At 41.5% G+C, this 20,776-nt stretch overlaps 2 protein-coding genes across 4 annotated transcripts; one reads left to right on the top strand and one right to left on the bottom strand.

The window, feature by feature from the left end:
- Positions 1-115: 115 nt before the first annotated feature.
- Positions 116-12,896, bottom strand: LOC129834204 (carbonic anhydrase 7-like). Its single transcript, XM_055898947.1, has 7 exons — positions 12,228-12,896; positions 11,678-11,875; positions 7,109-7,227; positions 5,429-5,524; positions 4,526-4,588; positions 4,233-4,388; positions 116-2,010 (listed from the first exon to the last, which is right to left on the bottom strand). The coding sequence occupies exons 1-7, from the start codon at positions 12,262-12,264 to the stop codon at positions 1,888-1,890; spliced, it is 792 nt and encodes a 263-aa protein (XP_055754922.1). The 5' UTR covers positions 12,265-12,896; the 3' UTR covers positions 116-1,887.
- LOC129834203 (NEDD8-activating enzyme E1 regulatory subunit) lies at positions 10,569-20,704 on the top strand. 3 transcript variants are annotated; one of them, XM_055898944.1, is made up of 22 exons: positions 10,569-10,802; positions 12,093-12,209; positions 13,335-13,432; positions 13,912-14,015; positions 14,133-14,193; positions 14,305-14,335; positions 14,438-14,509; positions 14,849-14,928; positions 15,077-15,186; positions 15,309-15,418; positions 15,525-15,587; positions 15,680-15,743; positions 15,886-15,977; positions 16,115-16,174; positions 16,290-16,423; positions 16,765-16,840; positions 17,057-17,096; positions 17,312-17,398; positions 17,503-17,595; positions 17,737-17,851; positions 18,084-18,133; positions 18,266-20,704. In XM_055898944.1, exons 3-22 carry the CDS (start codon positions 13,383-13,385, stop codon positions 18,373-18,375), a joined length of 1,602 nt encoding a protein of 533 aa, XP_055754919.1. In that variant the 5' UTR covers positions 10,569-10,802; positions 12,093-12,209; positions 13,335-13,382; the 3' UTR covers positions 18,376-20,704. The 3 variants fall into 3 exon arrangements, with proteins under 3 accessions (XP_055754919.1, XP_055754920.1, XP_055754921.1); XM_055898945.1 differs by lacking the exon at positions 12,093-12,209; XM_055898946.1 differs by lacking the exon at positions 10,569-10,802 and having other exon boundaries at positions 11,974-12,209.
- The last annotated feature ends 72 nt before the right edge of the window (positions 20,705-20,776 follow it).

Raw genomic sequence — 20,776 nt, 5'->3', positions numbered from 1 at the left:
AATTCCTCATAAATCAATGGCTGTCAAGAAAATCAGTGATCATGTATACTGTTGTGTTTACTGATTTCAGTGGACTGACTGACATGTTTCCTCTGAGTCATGAACGGACAGCAAAAACCATACATGTTGGTGTTTAATAGTTATCCACTGTAATGCATGTTGTACTTGCTTGGGGCTCAATGGGAACTTTTTCCAAACGCTTACTTCTCAGCTCTCTGTTAGACCACATGGTGGCAGCAGTGACAACTAATTCTGGGACCCACACTTGAACAAGTCATAAAACAATACATACTATTTAAGTTCATCTCTATATTCCACACAAGCCTTTTAAATGGTAACAAAAAGTTTGATACATTCTTTCATCACATCTTTTGTTTCTGAAACAACAGCAGTACTGAATCAATCTAATATTTTTAAGAGCTACAATTCACACAAAAAACAACAAGTCAATTAAATAGTTACCAGTTCATGCAAAATGATTCACATAGTAAATATTTCATAAATAACGCTTCTCATATTGTATAATATCAATTGTTTGAAATAGATAACTCAAGTGCCAGTTCCAAGCCTTAATTTCCATGGGTAGGACAAGGCAAAGCGTGTCCCCCTGCCAGTGTGTCCTTATTGGTAAAGTTCACCTCTATCTATTGAACAGCATTACTTAAAACTACCATAACTCTAACACACCAAGAGGACAGAGGAGCAATTTCTCTTACAACTGCCACTACCCTGGGGCTCTATTAATTATTATGACCCTAACTTACTGACACCTTCCATTATCGTAAAATAATTGAAATATCACCCTGCTTGGAACACACCGTACAGTAGTGTAGGAACAGACTGTAGGGAGGAGGCTGTTCTGTGGCACAGGAGAAATGAGCAGCACAAAGACATGGACATAAACCCATTACAGAAGTGTCTCATTGACATACAGAATTTACTGTATGTGTACACCCTCTCCTTCATTTCTCGAAAGTGGAACTATTTTAACCCAATATGAGCTCAATACCCTATTCAGCGTATACTTGGCATCTTTAAAGCTGATGTACAGCTGAGAGAGTGCCCTAGTGCCGTTCCCTCAATCACTGGGCTGTCAGGGCACGGGGAAAGTACGGCGTAAACTCTTCATTTACAGTTGAGCAATTGAGATTTGGCAGCCGCTCGCTACTCCAATTCCACCCACATTTGTGAGTGTTGTGTTAAAGGATCTATGGCAACTAGGACGAGGTGGATCCAGTTGCAAAAGCCAAGCTAAATATGGATCAACATAGGTTACCACCAGGATTCAGACGACATGTTACAGAGCACTGGCGTCATCTTCCAATGGTGTGGCTAAACCCTTGGGAAGAATATATAGCACCTTGCATAGAAACACTAGCAGCCTCAACAACAACGATCCACTGGGTGGACAGTGTGTGTGGAGGGGGACTGTTAAACGCTTTTCACTACACCCATTTGAGGCCACGTTGTACATCTTCAAACAAAATTCAATCAGATCAGTTATTCGCTACAGAGTTACATACATTACGCTGTTCTGTCAAGGCAATGTCTGGATGGCTATGTGAGCGATATCTTTCACTTCATAGAAATGTCACAGATCACTACGATGTTTAAAAATATAGAGCTGTGCAGAGGGCGCATAGTAGTCATAAAGACTGATTCAAACGTTGATATCCGCTTCTGACATTCAATTAAAGTGCGGTTGAAAACAATTGACCAGTCGAGGGAGATGTGATGTTTCACACCCCTTGTTCTATGTTCATCAGCAGTAGTAAAAAACTCAGACCAGGATATTCAAAGTTGAGAATAAACGCTATTCAGACATTCACTCTGGCATATAATAGACCACATGTAGTCTATGCCACCTGGAGGTTATTTGCAGTCACGTTAGTCAAAGGATGCTAGCACCTTCCTGCCTTTCAGGGGTTGAGGGGGTCGGAAGTTGTTCTCCATGCATTTCCTGCTCTCTTCCTCCTCTCCGCTGAAGAGCAGCATCCTGAACTTTCCCATCTGTGGAGAGATGTTTGGAGACAGAAAGAAACACCTTATAGCCCCTGCCTGCACTGTGTGAGGGAGGAAAAACATCATAATAGCCTCTTACGTAAGGGCTTTTCCCTGCTGAGTATCCCCAAAGAATTTCACAATTAAAAAAGGCCAAAACGTTTCCATCCATCATGTTAATCAGCTCCCAGGGATCAAAGGATTGTGCCCCGGAGTCCTACACTAAGGGCGAGGGAGCAGGCCCATGCTCCCAGGCCCAGCCCAGTCAGCCAGGCCAGGAACAGAGGTATGCAGACCGCATGCCGATGGGCCAAAGCTGACTTTAATTACGTTTCCCAGTGCCATTGAAAAAAAGCTGAGAACACCAAACAGGGCCAGCCCAGGAGGGGACCTGGAAGGCATGCAGTCACCTCCCTGGTAAACAGCCTGTTATAATGGCAGTGGCATAAAGTATTAAGTAGTACTTTAAAGTATTTTTACTTAAGTTGTTTTTTGGGGGTATCTGTACTTTAGTATTTATATTTTTTACATTTTCCTTGACACCCAAAAGCACAAATGCACAAACTTATCAACAGAACATCCCTGGTCATCCATACGGCCTCTGATCTGGCGGACTCACTAAACGTGCATGCTTCGCTTGCAAATGATGTCAATGTTGGAGTGTGCCCCTGGCTTTCCGTACATTTAAAAAACGATGCCATCTGGTTTGCTTAATAAGGAATTTGAAATGATTTATACTTTTGCTTTTGATACTTAAGTATATTTTAGCAATTACATTTACTTTTGATACTTAAGTATATTTAAAACCAAATACTTTTAGACTTCTACTCAAGTAGTATTTTACTGGGTGACTTTTACTTGAGTCATTTTCTATTAAGGTATTTTTACTTTTACTCAAGTATGACGGTTGGGTACTTTTTCCACCAATGTATAATTGAGCAGAGCTGGGCATGCACCCCGACTTCATCAAAGAAACAGTCTACTGCTCCATATCCCTAACTCAGTATTCACTTATTGCCCTAAGCCTGTAGCCCACTTCCTTCATGATTAATGTTAATAGAACAACTCGGGAAAAAGACGACAAGTTCATCTCTCTGGGTTAATAAACGGGTATTCAATTAGCCATTTAGCTACAAAAACATGTGGTTTGAATGAATTAGAACTCCTACGTGTATTGTAAATATTTAAAAATGAATGAAATGGTATATTAGCCAATTACGCCATTAGAGTAGATAATAGTCTCAATCTTTTTTCAAGCTATATGAGCACCTGCAAAGTGAGAATCTACAGTAATTCAGAGAATATGCACTGCACAGCTACATAGTAAAGAATCTCGGTGTGTGCATGACTGTCACGAGCTCCGGGGTAATGCCCACTGTTTGAATGGAGCTTAAGCTGTGACTTGTGACACCTGGATCCACAAAGAGTTCTCTCGAATCTAGGGTTCCCACTAGGATTACAGCAGGCCCTCACACTCAGGGACTGCATGGCATCCAAACCACACATGCAGTAATCCACTCAAAGCCATGGCTGAGCCTACTGCCCTGGCATCCTCCAATCAAAGCCCTCCGTCTGGAGAAAGCCACAGTAACATCAAAGACGGCTCAAGGACAGCCCCAGCTCAGTCACTGGTGGTCATAAAGCCTTCACATTGATGTTTCAAATCATTAACCATGAAGAGGAGAGGAATGAATTGGTATATTGTAAAACAGATAGGGTTCGTTTACACAGGCAGCCCAATTCAGAATTTTTTTTGTTATCACTAATCGATATTTTGAGCAATCAGATCTTTTTCAGTGCTGATCTGAAAATATCTGATGTGAATGGTCAAAAGACCAATTGGTGGAGAAAATATCACAATTGGGCTTTCACAACGCAGCCATAGTGTTGCAAGTGAGCCATCAAAGTGAACCTTGGCATACTTTTACTAGTCAATTTCAGTGTTTCAGAATAATTACTTCAACAGACACTCCCACAGTATTCAGTGTAAAACCCTCAGTGCCTTTTTCTTTCTTGAGCTTTTGGAGGAAGGGCAGAGGAAGGGCAGAGGAAGGGCAGATCACCCACCGCCAGGGCAGATGCCTGTCATTCAAATGGTTCATAATTTACATCATGACAAAAGCAGTGGTTCACTGTGGTTTCCCTAAGCGGAGACCCCAGATTTCCATAAGCAGAGATATCTCCATATTGGTAGTACTGATTCACCCCTATCAGATGGCGAGGGCTCCCACCTGTTTCTCTGAGACTATGATTGGCTCCTTCAGAACGATCCAGGTGACACTCTCGTGAAGAGGTGGCGTGGTCAGTGAACCCGGGTAGGTCCAGAAGTGTAGGCTGTTAGGTAGGAGGCACTTGGGATTGAAACCTTTAAAATCTGCAACTCTTCCCTGGGTGCAAATAGAACAAAGAAGAGCATGAGAGATATGGATTATGCTACACTTCAGATGAGTCTTATCAAAGGCCCTGTTGAATCATTCGAGTAACTCGTTAGGTGAATCATTCTTTTGCATTATGTCAGACTTACCTTAAACTTCACCATGTATAAAGCATCTGTTATCTTGTGTAAACCTCTGTGTTCATCTCCGATCTGTAAACAAAACACCTTCCCTTTTTAGCTCAACATTCAAACATTAGCCCAAACAGATATGATGCTTTTCATAAACATTCTAAATATTTTACAGTAGATTACACATACACACATTGCCACAATGATATACTGAAAGTTTTTTTTTTTTACCATCATGCACTGTATGCACACTCAGTGTACAAAACATTAGGAACACCTTCCTAATATTGAGTTGCACCCCCTTTTGCCTCCTGGTACCCACTGCCATACCCCATTCATAGACACTTAAATATTTTGTCTCGGCCTTTCACCGTCAATCGCACACATACACAATTCACATCTCAATTTTCTCAAGGCTTAAAAATCTCTTTAACCTGTCTCCTCCCCTTCATCTACACTGATTGAAGTGGATTCAACAAGTGACAATATCTTTCACCTGGATTCACCTGGTCAGTGTCATGGGAAAAGCAGGTGTTCCTAGTGTTTTGTACGGTCAGTGTATACGTCAATGTGTTATCAATAAGATATTTCATAAACACATACATTTTATACTTTGTATTATGTAAATACATTGTCTATAAAAATGCGCCACATATTTTCCACATGGTACTGGTATGACTGAACAATTTTCAACACAAACACGAGTAAAATGTTTTCGTCCTCTCTGTTCAGACATAAAATCATAAAAATGTTCTACATTGTTCCTTCAGTGATTGCTGATCTTCAGTCTAATCCCTGTTAAACAGCCCTGGTGAAGCAGAAAGAGATTAAATTCCAAAGCAATTTACTGGCTGACAGATAAACAGCTGCTGGCTGATGTGGGGAGTGGTAAGTGGGGTACCCCGGGGGAGATCCTCTCACCTCTAAAAAGACGCCAAGGACAGCCAGTCCATCGGGGGCTGCCGCTGCCTCCCCAAATGTCTTGTACTTGTCTGCGTTCCAGTGCACCAGATGAAGCTGCAGGAGGAAACAGGGAGGAGGGGCAGCAGGGTTAGGGACAAGCCTGAGCCAAGCACCCACATTCAGGGAAACACAGCTTCGTCTCAGGTACTAAACAAACCAGTTGCCTAGTACAGAGGTCAACCGAACCAGAGAAGGGAAAACTACTTCTTGGTAAATATAGATGCAGATGTACAGTGCAGTCGGAAATGATTCAGACCCCTTGACTTTTTCAACATTTTGTTACGTTACAGCCCTATTCTAAAAATCTATTAAATTATTTACCCCCCCCCCCCTTCATCAATCTACACACAATACCCCATAACGACAAAGCACATTTTTGCAAATGTATTAAAAATCAAAAACAGAATTAAACTCAGCAAAAAAATTAACGTCCTCTCACTGTCAACTGCATTAATTTTCAGCAAACTTAACATGTGTAAATATTTGTATGAACATAACAAGATTCAACAACTGAGACATAAACTGAACACGTTCCACAGACCTGTGACTAACAGAAATGGAATAATGTGTCCCTGAACAAAGGGGGGGTCAAAATCAAAAGTAACAGTCAGTATCTAGTGTGGCCACCAGCTGCATTAAGTTCTGCAGTGCATCTCCTGCTCATGGACTGCACCAGATTTGCCAGGTCAAGGATGTGACCAAGAACTTGATGGTTATTCTAACAGAGCTCCAGAGTTCCTCTGTGGAGATGGGAGAACCTTCCAGAAGGACAACCATCTCTGCAGCCAGATGAAAGCCACTCCTCAGTAAAAGGCACATGACAGCCCGCTTGTAGTTTGCCAAAAGGCACCTGAAGGACTCTCACATCATGCCAAGCGTCACGTCTGGAGGAAACCTGGCACCAATCCCTACGGTGAAGCGTGGTGGTGGCAGCATCATGCTGTGAGGATGTTTTTCAGCAGCAGGGACTGGGAGGCTAGTAAGAATTGAGGGAAAGATGAACGGGGCAAAGTACAAAAGGATCCTTGATGAAAACCTGCTCCAGAGCACTCAGGACCTCAGACTGGGGCGAAGGTTCACCTTCCAACAGGACAACGACCCTAAACACACAGCCAAGACAACGCAGGAGTGGCTTCAGGACAAGTCTCTGAATGTCCTTGAGTGGCCCAGACAGAGCCCGGACTTGAACCCGATCAAACATCTCCGGAGAGACCTGAAAATAGCTGTGCAGCAACGCTCCTCATCCAACCTGACAGAGCTTGAGAGGATCTGCAAAGAAGAATGGGAGAAACTCAAATACAAATACAGATGTGCCAAGCTTGTAACGTCATATCCCGAGAAGACTCGAGGCTGTAATCGCTGCCAAAGGTGCTTCAACAAAGTACTGAGTAAAGGGTCTGAATACTTACGTAATTTGATATTTCCTTTTTTTAATGTCAAGACTTGTTTTTGCTATGGGAAATTATGTGTAGATTGATGAAGGTAAAAAAACTATTTAATCTATTTTAGAATACGGCTGCAACGTAACAAAATGTGGAAAAAGTCAAGGGATCTGAATACTTTCCGAATGCACTGCATGTCGGGGAAGATGTGGTTACCTAGGCTCCGTCTGGGTGATTAGGAGGGAGAAACGCTCACCTCTGAAGCGTAGGTCTTCCCTCGGACGGTGTGCTCTGAGCCTTGGCTGCCCTTCCCGCCCCAGTGGAAGTGGAACTGTTTCAGCCGGTAGGCGTTGTCAAGGGGGCCTGCCCTGATTACTGTCAGGGCAGAGGACGAGAGTCAGCCAGCCAGTCACTGCCATGCCTCTATGCTCCTATGCCTGGCACAACACACTAGACAGGCAGGCAGGAACCACCACATACCAGGCCTGGTAGAGCGACTCAACCTGGCTACACCTGCCACTGCTCATTAAATCACTCTCGCTAAGCTGATACAGATCAATGACACTCTGACAGACACATAAGGCACCTTGCCCCGCAACCACACTGTTTACTACTCCTCCTAAATTTGGCTAAACAGGCAATGTATTACAACAAGTATGTCCTCATGAAGGCCTTACTTTCCCTGACATAAAACAAATGAGAGTGTATTCTGAGCATGCGTCCTGATATGCCTAGGATTTGTCCTGTAACCAATTGGTCTAATTGGGGTGGTGCTGGGGATAAGGGCCCCAGGATAGACATTGTCTGGGCTGGGCTCTGTTAGTGACAGTGTAGGACAGGGCAGTAAGTGACAAATTCTGTCTGATACCACTGGAGCCAAGCCATGCAAAGCACACACAGGTGCACACAGTGTACCCATATACACACACACCGCGAGATCTTTGTGATGGCAGATGAAGAGAATGCCAGAGATCGGAATGTCAAAAACTAGGTTTCCTTCCATCGAATTGGTGACAGATTTTTATGCTAATATTCTGAAATCATTTTCCCCACCAGAGATGGGTTTCCACCAAACAGACGTATTGTGTGCGTGATGACATGGTGGACATTAAAATAACTTTTATAGTGAAATTCCCATGTACCTAATAAAATAAATACAAGTTAAATGGGTTTCCATCGCATTTTCAACTCTACTGATGGTTTTGTCACAAAAACTGTTGCGTTATATAGCAAATGTGCCCACTCTGGTCTTGTCACGTGTGCTCTAGCCAACAGCTGGCAGACACAGTTCTGGCAGTCTACCTACATGAGATTATTATGGATAAGAGACAGATTATTTGTATTTGTCCAAGGGCAGCCAAGAGTCGATCATCATGTCACCAGAATAAGATATTTATTTGAAAGGAGCATCAAGCTTAGTGTTGCAAAGGCAAGTAATATTACCATTAAACTACCAGAATGTGAATCTTGCAAGGATTTGATGTAATCTATCACAAGACATCTAGTGGCCCTTTTAGGTACTTCTGATTTGTTTGAGGTGTCTAATTATCTCTGGCCCTCTGTGTGGCCTTTTCATATATTTTACATGTGATATAATTAAGATTTTCAAATAAAACATACAATGACAGAGCAATAAAACATGATCCTGAATATAAACCATCAACTTTGTGAATACCATTGGTGTTTAATACGAGGGTTTCAGCATGAAATATCCTTTATAAAAAGAAAATCACTCATTTATTTGGCTATGTCAGTGTGTATTTCTTGTCAATGTAATTCTTGTCAAACTGGTGGCAGTTATAAAAAAGTAAATTGTTGGACTTGCAGATTTCATAAAAAACAATGGTATTGTTGATTAGATGTTTTTTTTTAAATTAATTAGTATATTTTGTCTTGAACCATACGTCTATCTACTAGAAATTCATGGACAATATGGAGACCGATATATATTTTGAATTACTATACATAAAACTTTTTTTTAAACATATTCATATAAAATGTTTTACAATAGATTGGCCTATATTTTCTGGTATTTACAAAAATTGTATTCTTGCCCTTTGTGCTGTTGTCTGTGCCATGTTTTGTGCCGCTACCATGTTGTGCTACTGCCATGTTGTGTTGCCATGTTGTGTTGCTACCAAGCTGCGTTGTCATGTGTTGGTTCCATGTTGTTGTCTTAGGTTTCTCTTTATGTAGTGTTCTCTGTTACCCTATATTTTTGTTTTTATTTTTAATTCCAGCCCCAGTCCCCGTAGGAGGCTTTCTGACTTTTGGTAGGCAGTCATTATAAATAAGAATTTGTTCTTAACTGACTTGTTTAGTTAAACAAAGGTTAAATAAAAATAAATAAAATACTGAAGATTCCGGTAACTTTGGTAAACTTTGGTAGCTTTGCAACCCTAATCAAGCGCATCACTGTGCACTTTACCCCCCTGTGAAGGTCATCGTAACTTATTTTATCAGTAGCCTAACAAACTGCATGCTTTCCTGAGTCATTGTGGGAGGACCACACAACATATCATCACGTGACTCCACGTTTGCTTCGATATGATGGTTATTAGATCAATATTTGCACAAAGACGTTTCCGCCATTTCTCGCATAATACATTTTACCTCCAAAAAATGATCACACCATGTCGAACGGACAAATTGTCTGTTGACATTTATAAAATTGATCCTGCATTTCTGTTTCCATCAGCCCGGTCGTGACTTTTTTAATGCGTCTAATAATTCATCCGCATGAAACGGTTGGGTGGATAAGAATGGCACCTGGGTAATGTGTGCTTTAGAGCATGTTCATACGTTTCCCGAGTTAATGACACACTAGGCATTGTGTGCCGCAGTTGTACACACACATGTACAAAAAAGGCACACACACGATAAAGGACACAACCACAGAAGGGAGACAGGACAACTGCGGCATGCATAGGTGAAGAAGCTGTACTACTTCCCCTTCCCTGATGGTGAAAGGATAGGGAGGTTTATCAGTAATAAGACCCTGTCATGCCGAATGGAACTTCTTTGTTTGGTTTCTGTGAATTTGTTTTCATAGTGATCTGCACCTTAGCCAAACAGCCACACTTTTGTTAAGACTGAAAAAAATCAGTCATGGCTCGTATTTTCCTTTTGTGGAGAGCCTTTTTAAATGTATTTGTCACATGCTTTGTAAACAACTGGTGTAGACTAACAGCGAAATGCTTAATTACAGGCCTTTCCTAACAATGTAGAGAGAAAAAAACTGAAAAATAATAAAATACACAATGAGTTTACAATAACTTGGCTATATACACAGGGTACCAGTACCAAGTCGATGTGCAGGGGTACGAGATAATTGAGGTAGAACACCTTTTTGTTGTAGGCGTTCAGTTACCACTTTTCAAAATACAAGCCCCAACTTATTTGGTTGTCATTCTAATCAGACCCTTGGTTCCAATGACCTTTTGATGCCACAGAAGCAAAGCAGCTCTCATGTTTTATTTGTCAATGACTTTGTTTACTTGGACTGTCAGTTTAAAAACAGATATGACGCAACTATGAAGATTGCCTGATGTGGTCAGATGTCTGGTCTGGCAGAAAGACACTCCTACAGTTAAATACTGGCTTCACTATATCCACAAAAACACATCTCACTGAATCATACAGTCCAGTAGGAGGGGCCTCAATGATATACAAATTTAAGTGGTCTATCCATCAACCACATTTTGATGGTGGTTGTGATGAAGTCTGCAAATCCAAAACATATTTCCAATGGATAATATTGAACATTTGAAGTTTCCTGGCAATAAAACTGTCATTTAGGGCATTAGGCTTCCACAATCTACTACACTGCTCAGATTGGACGAAGGTGGGGAATCTGCTGTCAGTGAACTTTGAAGCCTAAACAACAATGACTAAGACCATGCAAAGTGTAAGCTAGACATTGTAATAAAGGATTGATCTGCATACTGCAGGTAGGTAGAATTGCATCCACTAAATAAGTGTCACATGTGCATGGAAGGGTGGTGGTTGTAGCATGATGGTACTACTACACAGTACCCATAACATAATGATGTTCCCTTTACCAATACAGTGGTTGTGTTGGCTAATGTCATAGTCATGAGTGATGGAGGTGTCCAGAAACAACCACCCACCTGTCACAATGACATACATCAGCGATAAATACCTCCTGGGCTGGCTGACTTTCACACTCAGGTTGATGATCGAATCCGAAACAATACTATATCTCAATATTGCTTGTATTCAGTGGTGTAAAGTACTTAAGTAAAAATACATTAAAGTACTACTTATGTAGTTTGTACTTTACTATTTATATTTTTGACTACTTTTACTTCACTACATTCCTTAAGAAAATATTGTATTTTTTACACCATACAGTTTAGTTGACACCCAAAAGTACTCGTTACATTTTGAATGCTTAGCAGGACAGGAAAATGTTCCAATTTACGCACTTATCAACAGAACATCCCTGGTCAGCCCTACTGCCTCTGATCTGGCAGACTCACTAAACACACATGCTTTGTTTGTAAGTTATGTTTGAGTGTTGTAGTTTTGCTTAATATAAGAATTTGAAATGCCTTTTGATACTTAAGTATATTTTAACAATTACATTTACTTTTGATACTTAAGTATATTTTAAACCAAATACTTTTAGACTTTTACTCAAGTAGAACATTACTAGGTGACCTTCACTTGAGTCATTTTCTATTAAAAAGGTATCTTTACTTTTACTCAAGTATGACAATTGGGTACTTTTTCCACCACTGCTTGTATTTCTGTTTGCATTCTATATGGTCTATAGAGATAACTTCCCCTCTGTTGCCGTTACCTGTTTTGTCATCGGTGTCATCAAACTCTACGGTCACAGAGTGGCCGTTGTTGCAGATGTTGATTGAGTTGCAGTGGTCGTAGGAGACGAATATGGGAGGCAGGCTGGCATCGTATACAGTGTCCTCAGGAACTATGTCTATGGGAGACTGGCGATTGCCATGGGCGATGGGATAGTTTTTGTGCCATGCATCTGGACCTTAGAAACAAAGATGGTCAGAGCTGGACATGACAGAATGTAATGTAAAGAAAGGAGATCCAGTCATTCACCATTTTACTAAAACTTTTATTTTTGAATCAGCCAATCTGTCACCTGTCGCTTCATAGTAATAATGTCAGAGGTGACATAGTTCAAAACATGAATGTGATTATAGCCTATTGCCATCAGAAAAGTATTTAATCAAATATGCATTCAGTCTTGCAGAGACAAATGCCCGAATGCCTGTCACTCGCAGCACACGAGCGTCCCCAAACAAGGTCAGCGCTGACATGCGGTGTGTTCTACAGTAGCTGACATAGTGATGCTCTCCCAGGTTGGTAGGTTTACTTACCGTTCTCCTCTCCGTATCCCCAGTGACGCCCTGTCATTGCGAGGATTCCGCTTAGATTCACTTTATCGATATGCTGACTAACTCCGCCTCACAGCCCAGACTGCACGAACTGATGGGATAAATGGCGTGACGAAGAACAAGTGCTGGAGTGTGAGCATTGTTAATGAAGTCTGGGAGTTGAGGTTGGGAAGGATGATCAGGTGGCGACGAATGGCAATCGTAATGATCCTTCCTTGCCACGCCCGCTTTTCAATTCCCCTGCTTGATTTCTGTTACTGTACTTCAAAACATCTAAAGAAAGACCCCTTTATTTATGATAATTAGACCTAGTACAACAGCCAATTAAGATACACTTTCCCCTGGACTAACGAAGTAACATGTTTCACAACATGTTTTAATGATAATGCATGGCACATATTTCATTGGGTATCGTGTTGTTTTGCATTTCCAGTTTAAACGCATACCTAATATTTAAGCAATAAGGCACGAGGGGGTGTGGTATATGACCAATATACCTGGCTAAGGGCTGTTTTTGAACCACGACACAATGCGGATTGCCTGGATACAGCCCTTAGCCGTGGTATATTGGCCATATACCTCAAATTCCTGAGGTTCCTTATCGCTATTATAAACTGGTAACCAACGTAATTAGAGCAGTGAAAATAAATGTTTTGTCATACCCGTGGTATGGCTGATATACCACAGCTGTCAGCCAATCAACATTCAGGGCTCGAACCACCCGGTTTATAATTATGATTATATAACCAAGATTTTAAAAAGTTGCATCTAAAAGAACACATCACATCTTATTATAACATGTCATTCAAAATGTATTAACAAAGTCAAGGTATAATTGTTTTTCCCAAACCAGCCAACAAACGATGGCACCGTGCAGCACCTATATTATAAAATTGTTGTAAATCAAATTCCTTGATTAGTTTGAATGGGTGGTGGCAACTGTGGCAGAAATAATTAATAACATTTTGCGCAGGTTTGAATCGATTGAATGCTCTCTATTTCTCCCTCTGGTGGTCAACTGTAGTTAAATCGAAAGTGCAGCTTTGAATTTACAACTGCGTTCACCCACTTGTCTCTCTATCGAATCAGCGAATGGAGGTATCAAATTAACTGGTGGGATTCTTCTCCAAGCGGACCATGGCAGCGACTAAAGCTTCTAAAGAGCAGAAATACGATAGACAATTGAGGTATGTAAGGATAGAAATTCTGTAAGAATTGTACAAGTATTTGTTAAACTTATATCGTTGCATGAGTTAGATATATATCCACTGACAAACTGCAGCTAACGTAGCAAGCCCAGTAACGTTAACTCTTTATGCTTGATAGCCTATTCTCTTGGGCTAACGTTAACTCGGCCAGCTAATTAGCTAACTATCATGCTTTACAATTATATTAGCTAGCTACTGTAGCTAGTCTTCACTGATATACTAGCTAGCTAAGTTAGCTGTACTATTACAGTCAGTGGGTAGCTATCTGCTAGTTAGCTTCTAGCCTCGTCATTTTCTTTCAACAGCACCAGCCAGAATTGGTGTCGTTTACTGACTGAATCTCAAAAAGGTTTCCTTGTTCTCATCTATTTACCATACCAGATGAGATAACAGCTAAATAACAAGGTATTGGAGATTGTCAACATGCCGTTGTTATGATGGCCTGTATTCCATTTCAGATTGTGGGGAGACCATGGTCAAGAAGAACTTGAAAATGCACACGTATGCCTGATCAATTCCACAGCATCCGGGACTGAAATACTCAAGAACCTTGTGCTTCCAGGTAAATATTTCAATATTTGATTCTAGAAAATACCGATGACCAGGAGTGGAAAACACTGCTCTAAGAGAATGCGCCATGATAGGTTAGCCTACCTAAGCTAGTTTCTCTCTTCATCAGGCATTGGAGCATTCACTATTGTCGATGGACACAAAGTCTCCGGGGAAGACGTCGGAAATAAGTAAGAAAGTGATAGGCCTAGTGTTATCACCTCATTGAAGCGCTTTTGATCTTAAAATGTTTTATACAATATACTGTCTTTACCTTCAATTAACTTTTCTTTTCTACTCAGCTTTTTTCTTAGCAGCAACAGTATAGGAAGGGTAAGTGATTCTAACCTAATGATATTCTACTCTATCAATATCTAAGCTCTACCTGCATGTATAATGTCATAACAAGTCATTTGGGATGGTGTGGTTTTCCAGAATCGAGCCCAGGCTGCCACAGAGCTGCTACAGGAGCTGAACACTGATGTATCTGGCAACTTTGTGGAGGAGGTTTGTTTTCAACTAAGAGCAGTTCAGCAGTTCTCCCTGAAGAGGGCTGTCACAGCTTTCCCTGGCACAGATTTTGTCATATTGTCAGAAAAACAAAAGCCTAGATTTGACTTCAGGATCCTCAGAGTATAGAGTTAGGTCTGTGTTAATTCCGATCAAGGTGTAGCTTTACCATAACGCTGCACCAGTTCAGTAGCCGTTGATGTGTCTCACTGTCCACAAAGTGCACTTGGATTGTATTGATTGCTGAGTGTTCTATAACAAGCAGAGCACTTATAGCAGATACAAGTCTTGTTTGTTAGTCTTATTGTGATCTGGTCTTTCATTTTTCCATTATAGAGCCCAGACAAGCTCTTGGACAACGACCCAGAATTCTTCCACAGGTTTACCCTGGTGATTGGTGTCCAGCTGCCAGAAAGGTGTGATTCATCCTCATATTTTTACACATTTATCTATCGACATACATTTCAATGTAAAGATTTTTATTTGATATTTATGATAGTCTTACAAAGTAACATCAAGTATAAAAATGTTCTCGTCATGTAAATTATGGTTTTATTTTCACAGCACTTGTTTGAGACTGGGGTCGGTGTTGTGGAATGCAAACGTACCTTTCCTGGTGTGTAGAACGTATGGCCTCGTCGGTTACATGAGGCTAGTAGTGAAGGAGCACACAGGTATAGTACACCTTGTGAGTCATGCGTGTATTGCTGTATCTGTAGTAATGGTGACAAGCACTGTGTTCTCTTGCAGTTAATCGAAAACACTCAAACAAGTTGTTTGCGATCACTCCCTCTAGTGATTGAGTCTCATCCAGACAATGCCTTGGAAGACCTGAGGCTTGACCAACCTTTTGCAGAACTCAAGAGCCACATCCAATCCTACGACTTGGAGGGAATGGGGAAGAAGGTGTGTTTGGGCTGTCGTCCATGTTTGTTGGCCGTTTTCTTTAGGCCACTGTTGTAATTTGGTCCTCCCTGGTTCATGTATTTTCTTATGCTCTTGTGTTCTGCAGGATCACGGTCATACACCATGGATCATCATTGTTGCCAAATACCTAGAAAAGTGGTTCAGTGAGGTAATACTTCTGTGACCAACAATCAAAGGCACATTCTACAGCACCCTATGATGTACAAGAGCGCTGACAAAGAATACATTCTTTTTTTCTAGCACAATTTTCAGTTACCGAAGAACTACAAAGAGAAGGAGGCCTTCAAACAGCTTATTCGGCAAGGTATTTCACTTGACATAGATTTTTCTTGACTTAATTTGTAATTTACATTTTCACCTCATTTTAGTTGTCTACAGACACTATCTTATCCAGATTATGCCTGACTGTAAATGGTTTGTGTTCTCATGATACTTGGTTTCTTTAGGAATCCTGAAGAATGAGAAGGGAACTCCCGAGGATGAGGAGAACTTTGAGGAGGCCATCAAGAACGTCAACACAGCCCTTAACCCCACCAAGGTGGCTCTTCTCATACCTCACCCCTAAACCCCCTCACTCCTTTCAGCCGTATTATGTTAATCCGTGCTGCTGGTTGCATGAGACCACTGGAAGTTGCTACTCTGTCAACTTTGCTAACTCCTCTCACATCTCTGTAGATTTCGAGCGGCGTTGACGACCTCTTCAATGGAGAGCAATGCAATGACATTACATCACAGGTTAATCAAAATATGACACGTCTACCCAGGCCATGATTGAAGCATCCTGTGAAGGATTTATTTGTACGTTTAATACGTGACTGACTGTTGTTTTGTCTTTCTGTGCTATACGCAGACTCCAGCCTTCTGGGTGATGGCGCGAGCAGTGAGGGATTTTGTGCAAAACGACGGCAGCGGAAACCTACCTGTGCGTGGCTCCATTCCAGACATGATTGCGGACTCAGAGAAGTTCATCAACCTCCAGAATGTGTAGGGAGTGATGATTATATTATTCATGTATATAGCAAGTAGCCAGCCGCTGATTTAATAAAAAAAAAAATATATAAAAAAAGTCAATGATTTGCTTTGGGTTAATAGCGAGCACAGCTCAATGCTTTTGAGTTGGGGCATATCATGGAGAGGACATTCATTGCATAATAAACCAATGTCCATAGTTAAATTGTACAATTATATGTTCAAAACCATATGATGCTGTGATTCCCACTGTTTACGATTGACTGGGACTTAACCTTATTTCCACAAGGTATGCTTTTTGCTGGCATAATCATCATAGTCCTGACCTGGGCATTAATGCAGGCATATGTTTTCAGTTATAGAGAGAAGGCAATGCAAGATGCTTCTGTCGTGTCTAAGCATGTAGAGTCTCTCCTGCAGTCTGTTGGAAAGGTATGTGGACCTTATTCTGCAGTCTCGGGGATATTTCATCTCATGCAATGTCAAAAACACATAGTAACTCTCCTGCAGTAGTACTTATGTAGCAGTAGTGCTGCATTAGTATCAAAATTTTATTACCTTTTTGATAGATTGTAAAATAAGGTTTGATTTCTGATATTTCTAGCTAAATTTGGGTTGATTTCTTTGTCTTTTTTCCCCTTGCCAAAGCCCTCAGAGAGCATATCTGAGCAGGACATCAAACTATTCTGTGAGTATTCTGACAAGCGCACACACAACCATAATATAAAGTGAACAGGGCGTGTAATATGGCAGGAATGTAAATTGAATACTCTAACTCATTTAACAATAACTCAAAGCGTCATCTTTGCCATACAATAGTGTGGCTGCACTTTGATGAACCCATGATGAAAGGGAACACTGTGCAGTAGGTTGAGCCCTTGTGCTGTGTGTTTCGGTCTGCAGGTAAGAACGCTGCCTTCCTGAGGGTGGTGCGCTGCAGGTCTCTGGCTGAAGAATACAGCGTGGAGACGGTCAATAAAGATGAGATCAGTAAGTCCAACACCGTACAGACTCCCTCCTTGATTTGGCCTATTGTTTCGCTTTTGAGTCCCTTTTTATAATGTGTGTTCTAAGATGCTGCTCTCTCTCCTCAGCCTGCTCAATGGACAGTGCAGACGGCGAGATGGTGTTGTACCTTATGTTGCGCTCTGTGGACCGTTTCTATCAGCAGCACTCCCGCTACCCAGGTACGGCTAGGCTGGCGTAGCTCTGCCTCCAGCACAACTGTTTTGTCACACACAACCTGGCACACAGCAGAAGAAAATGGTGTTCTGCCATGTTACCTATCTGGAGATGGGCAGGTTAACATGTTTTTCCTCTCTTTGAAGGTGTCTACAATTACCAAGTGGAAGAAGACATTAGCAAGTTGAAGCTGTGTGTGAACAGCCTTCTGCAGGAGTACAGCCTCAACGTCAGTGTGAAGGATGACTACATCCACGAGTTGTAAGTATTGTGCATAGTGTCCAGTCAGCTGTTCTGTGCAGAGACAATGGTCATTTTAACAATTCATATGAGACATACAGCCCACTGCAAAACCTCACTACAGTTTTTGTGTTTTATATTTGCACTTTTGCGGCAATATTTCCATTATCTGTAAAATGGCTATGAGGTTATCAATCAAGGAGAGGAACATGATTTAATAATCTTCATGTCATTTTACTTTGGTCTTCAACAGCTGTCGCTATGGTGCTGCTGAGCCACACACAGTGGCATCTTTTTTGGGAGGTGAGTTCTACAGTACTTGGATCCCATTATGGTCTAGGATCCTCATACTATTCTGTTATGGGTAAACATTTTGTTTTCTTGGAGTTGGTGCAAATGTACCATCTTCAATATGCTTTCAATGTGTTTCCTTAGGATCGGCTGCACAAGAGGCCATCAAACTCATCACTCGTCAGTTTGTTCCCTTCAACAACACGTTCGTCTACAATGCCATGTCCCAGACAACTGCCACGTTTCAGCTGTAGAAAGCTTTTTTCCTCCTTAATGACATGCACTTAACCCCTCTGTAAAATATACGAATGGAATGTTGCAGCATAGTACAGCGATAACTGAAAGTTTGGGTAGATGGAACACTTTGTTCGTACTGTACGTTTCCACATATTATTATGATGTGGCTGAATGAAAAAGGAAGTTCTGATAAACTGCAGGACTGTTTCCGATTTACTTTTCAATGTTCGTGTCTTGGCTGTTTTTACTGTTTGCTCACACATTGTTGCGCTTATTAGGACATAAAATAAAAAATGTTTTTTCAATCTGCCAAATTCAAACCATTCAAGAAATGTCCTGGGGTTTGAATTATTTCCTCTAAAGAAATCCGGCACTAAACAGACAATGAAGTTTTGAGGTAAATACATGTGGTGTATATTAGATCCCCCAGGGAAGACTTATTGTGCTCCAATGTCTTGTGTCCTGATGGGCAACAGTCTGGATATGGTCATTTACATTGCCAGCAGTAGGGGTCACATGGGCCTGTCAAAATTAAAATGAGCTGACTATCATGTGAGCTTCATGATGAACAAGCAAAATTGCCACTAATTTGACCATTATTGTGCACAATTCCCAAGACATTGGCCCTCATATGGCCTGATGGTGATATAAACTGAAAGAAAATCGGTACCTGTTGACTGGTAGAATAACCCCAACATTACACAAGTGTCTAGATGTAAAAAAAAGAATCCACTAAGCTGTGTAATATATTGTTGGTTTGGTTCCTCTCCCAGTTCAGATTATAGAGTGTGTGTGTGTGGAGTGGTGTTAGTCACCAAATGCGGTGTGTGTTCTGTGGTGAGCAGGCACTCTGCTGACTCCACACTTGGAGCAGAAACTCACCATAAAGATGTCTTGGGAGTACGGCTGTTTTCTCCCCCCTTAATGAATAAAAACACTCTGTATTTTGTTGCAGTACATAAATCCCTGCGTAGTTCATGATATGAAAAAGTGAGACATTTGTGTAATTTCATTCCGATTACATTCAGTAGAGGGTGCTCTTTCCCATGTTTGCGGGGTGAACATGTTAGGGTAGGCACACTCAGGATTATTGTGTTGAGTGAATAATTCCTGAATGCTGACTATATAGCTCATGCTCTACCAGACATCATTACCTATAAGATGTTAATGAGAAGCCTGCCTAAACCAGTTATGTTGATTAGTCACCATGTTCTTGTTCAATGTCCCAGTCTCTGGAAACGTTGCTGCTGCTCAGTAACATTGAGAACAATTATGGCCACTTCATTGCCTACATATGATCTGATTTGTGTTGCAGCCAGCCAGGGCCCTATAACGAGAGAGTTTGTATACTGAAGGCCTCTGTTACATAATGTTGGGCTGCTTTTGAGTATGCGTTGGTTGGTTGCTTAGAGGGCACTGACATGTTTTTCATTTGTTGTGTTTTGCCTGCAGGATTTAGCTGAGTGGAAATTTGCCCTCTGCAGATTTTGTCCTTGTAAGACCCCCGCCTCCTTCCTGAGGAGGACGGTGCAGATCACGGTGTTCGAGCGGCCTGCCAAGATGTACTTAGGCCATTTCCCAAACAGAAAGTTTCATCTTCTAAGATTATTGTGTTTGGAACGCCAGTTTTATTTAACCAGGCCTGAATCTAATCTACACGCACAGTTGGGGTTGGACTGCATGGGCTCTAGGCAGGAAGCAGGAGCCCTAATGGTGACTTTTTGACCTTCACCGCTCCATCTGTGGATGGGACAGACTGTTGGTAAAATGGCTTGGCTCCAACTCTATCTCCAGAGACAATTTTTGTCTCTTCTAATCCTGACATTTTAGGATATTTATTTCAATGTTGCGATTTTATCTCATCTCTTGATCTGAGTTGCTAATCGCCTGTCCCATAAGGCCATGTGTCTCAAGTACAAACCTGATTTTATCTCACCCGGTTTCATGTCACTTGCCAATCTTCCTCGGGCTACGCAGCTAGGCTTTATAATCTGCCAAGCCTCTGATGTGATGTCTCTCTGGCAGTTTATTTCTCTTCGAGGACCTGTTTCCCAGCTCCAGTGACCACATGAGCCCAGCTGAGAACATCAGTCAAACCTAGCTGGTGTGTCCAGCGCTCTGCACAGCTGTGTCAACACGCCCGCATGACGGTGGAGACCATTTCAGACACACAGAGATGGCTTCAATTACCTTTTTCATACTCATTGTGCAGCCTTTGTCTCACTGTATCAGGGCCCGCCAGCTGCTTGTGTCTTGATGGATAGGCACATTGGGCTGCACTATTGGGACGGTCTGTACTAATGATAACAGTGGAAAATAAAACGGACCTGATCCATGTACACAATGGTGCCATTGTGAAACATTTGGTCTTATTGTGTAACTATGTGACATGACATGATGTGTGCTTGATTTAATCAT

The sequence above is a fragment of the Salvelinus fontinalis genome, chromosome 35 (assembly GCF_029448725.1).
Source record: "Salvelinus fontinalis isolate EN_2023a chromosome 35, ASM2944872v1, whole genome shotgun sequence".
NCBI classification, from domain to species: Eukaryota; Metazoa; Chordata; class Actinopteri; order Salmoniformes; family Salmonidae; genus Salvelinus; species Salvelinus fontinalis.
Note: the sequence above shows the minus strand (reverse complement) of the source record. Positions and strands in the feature narration are given on the sequence as shown.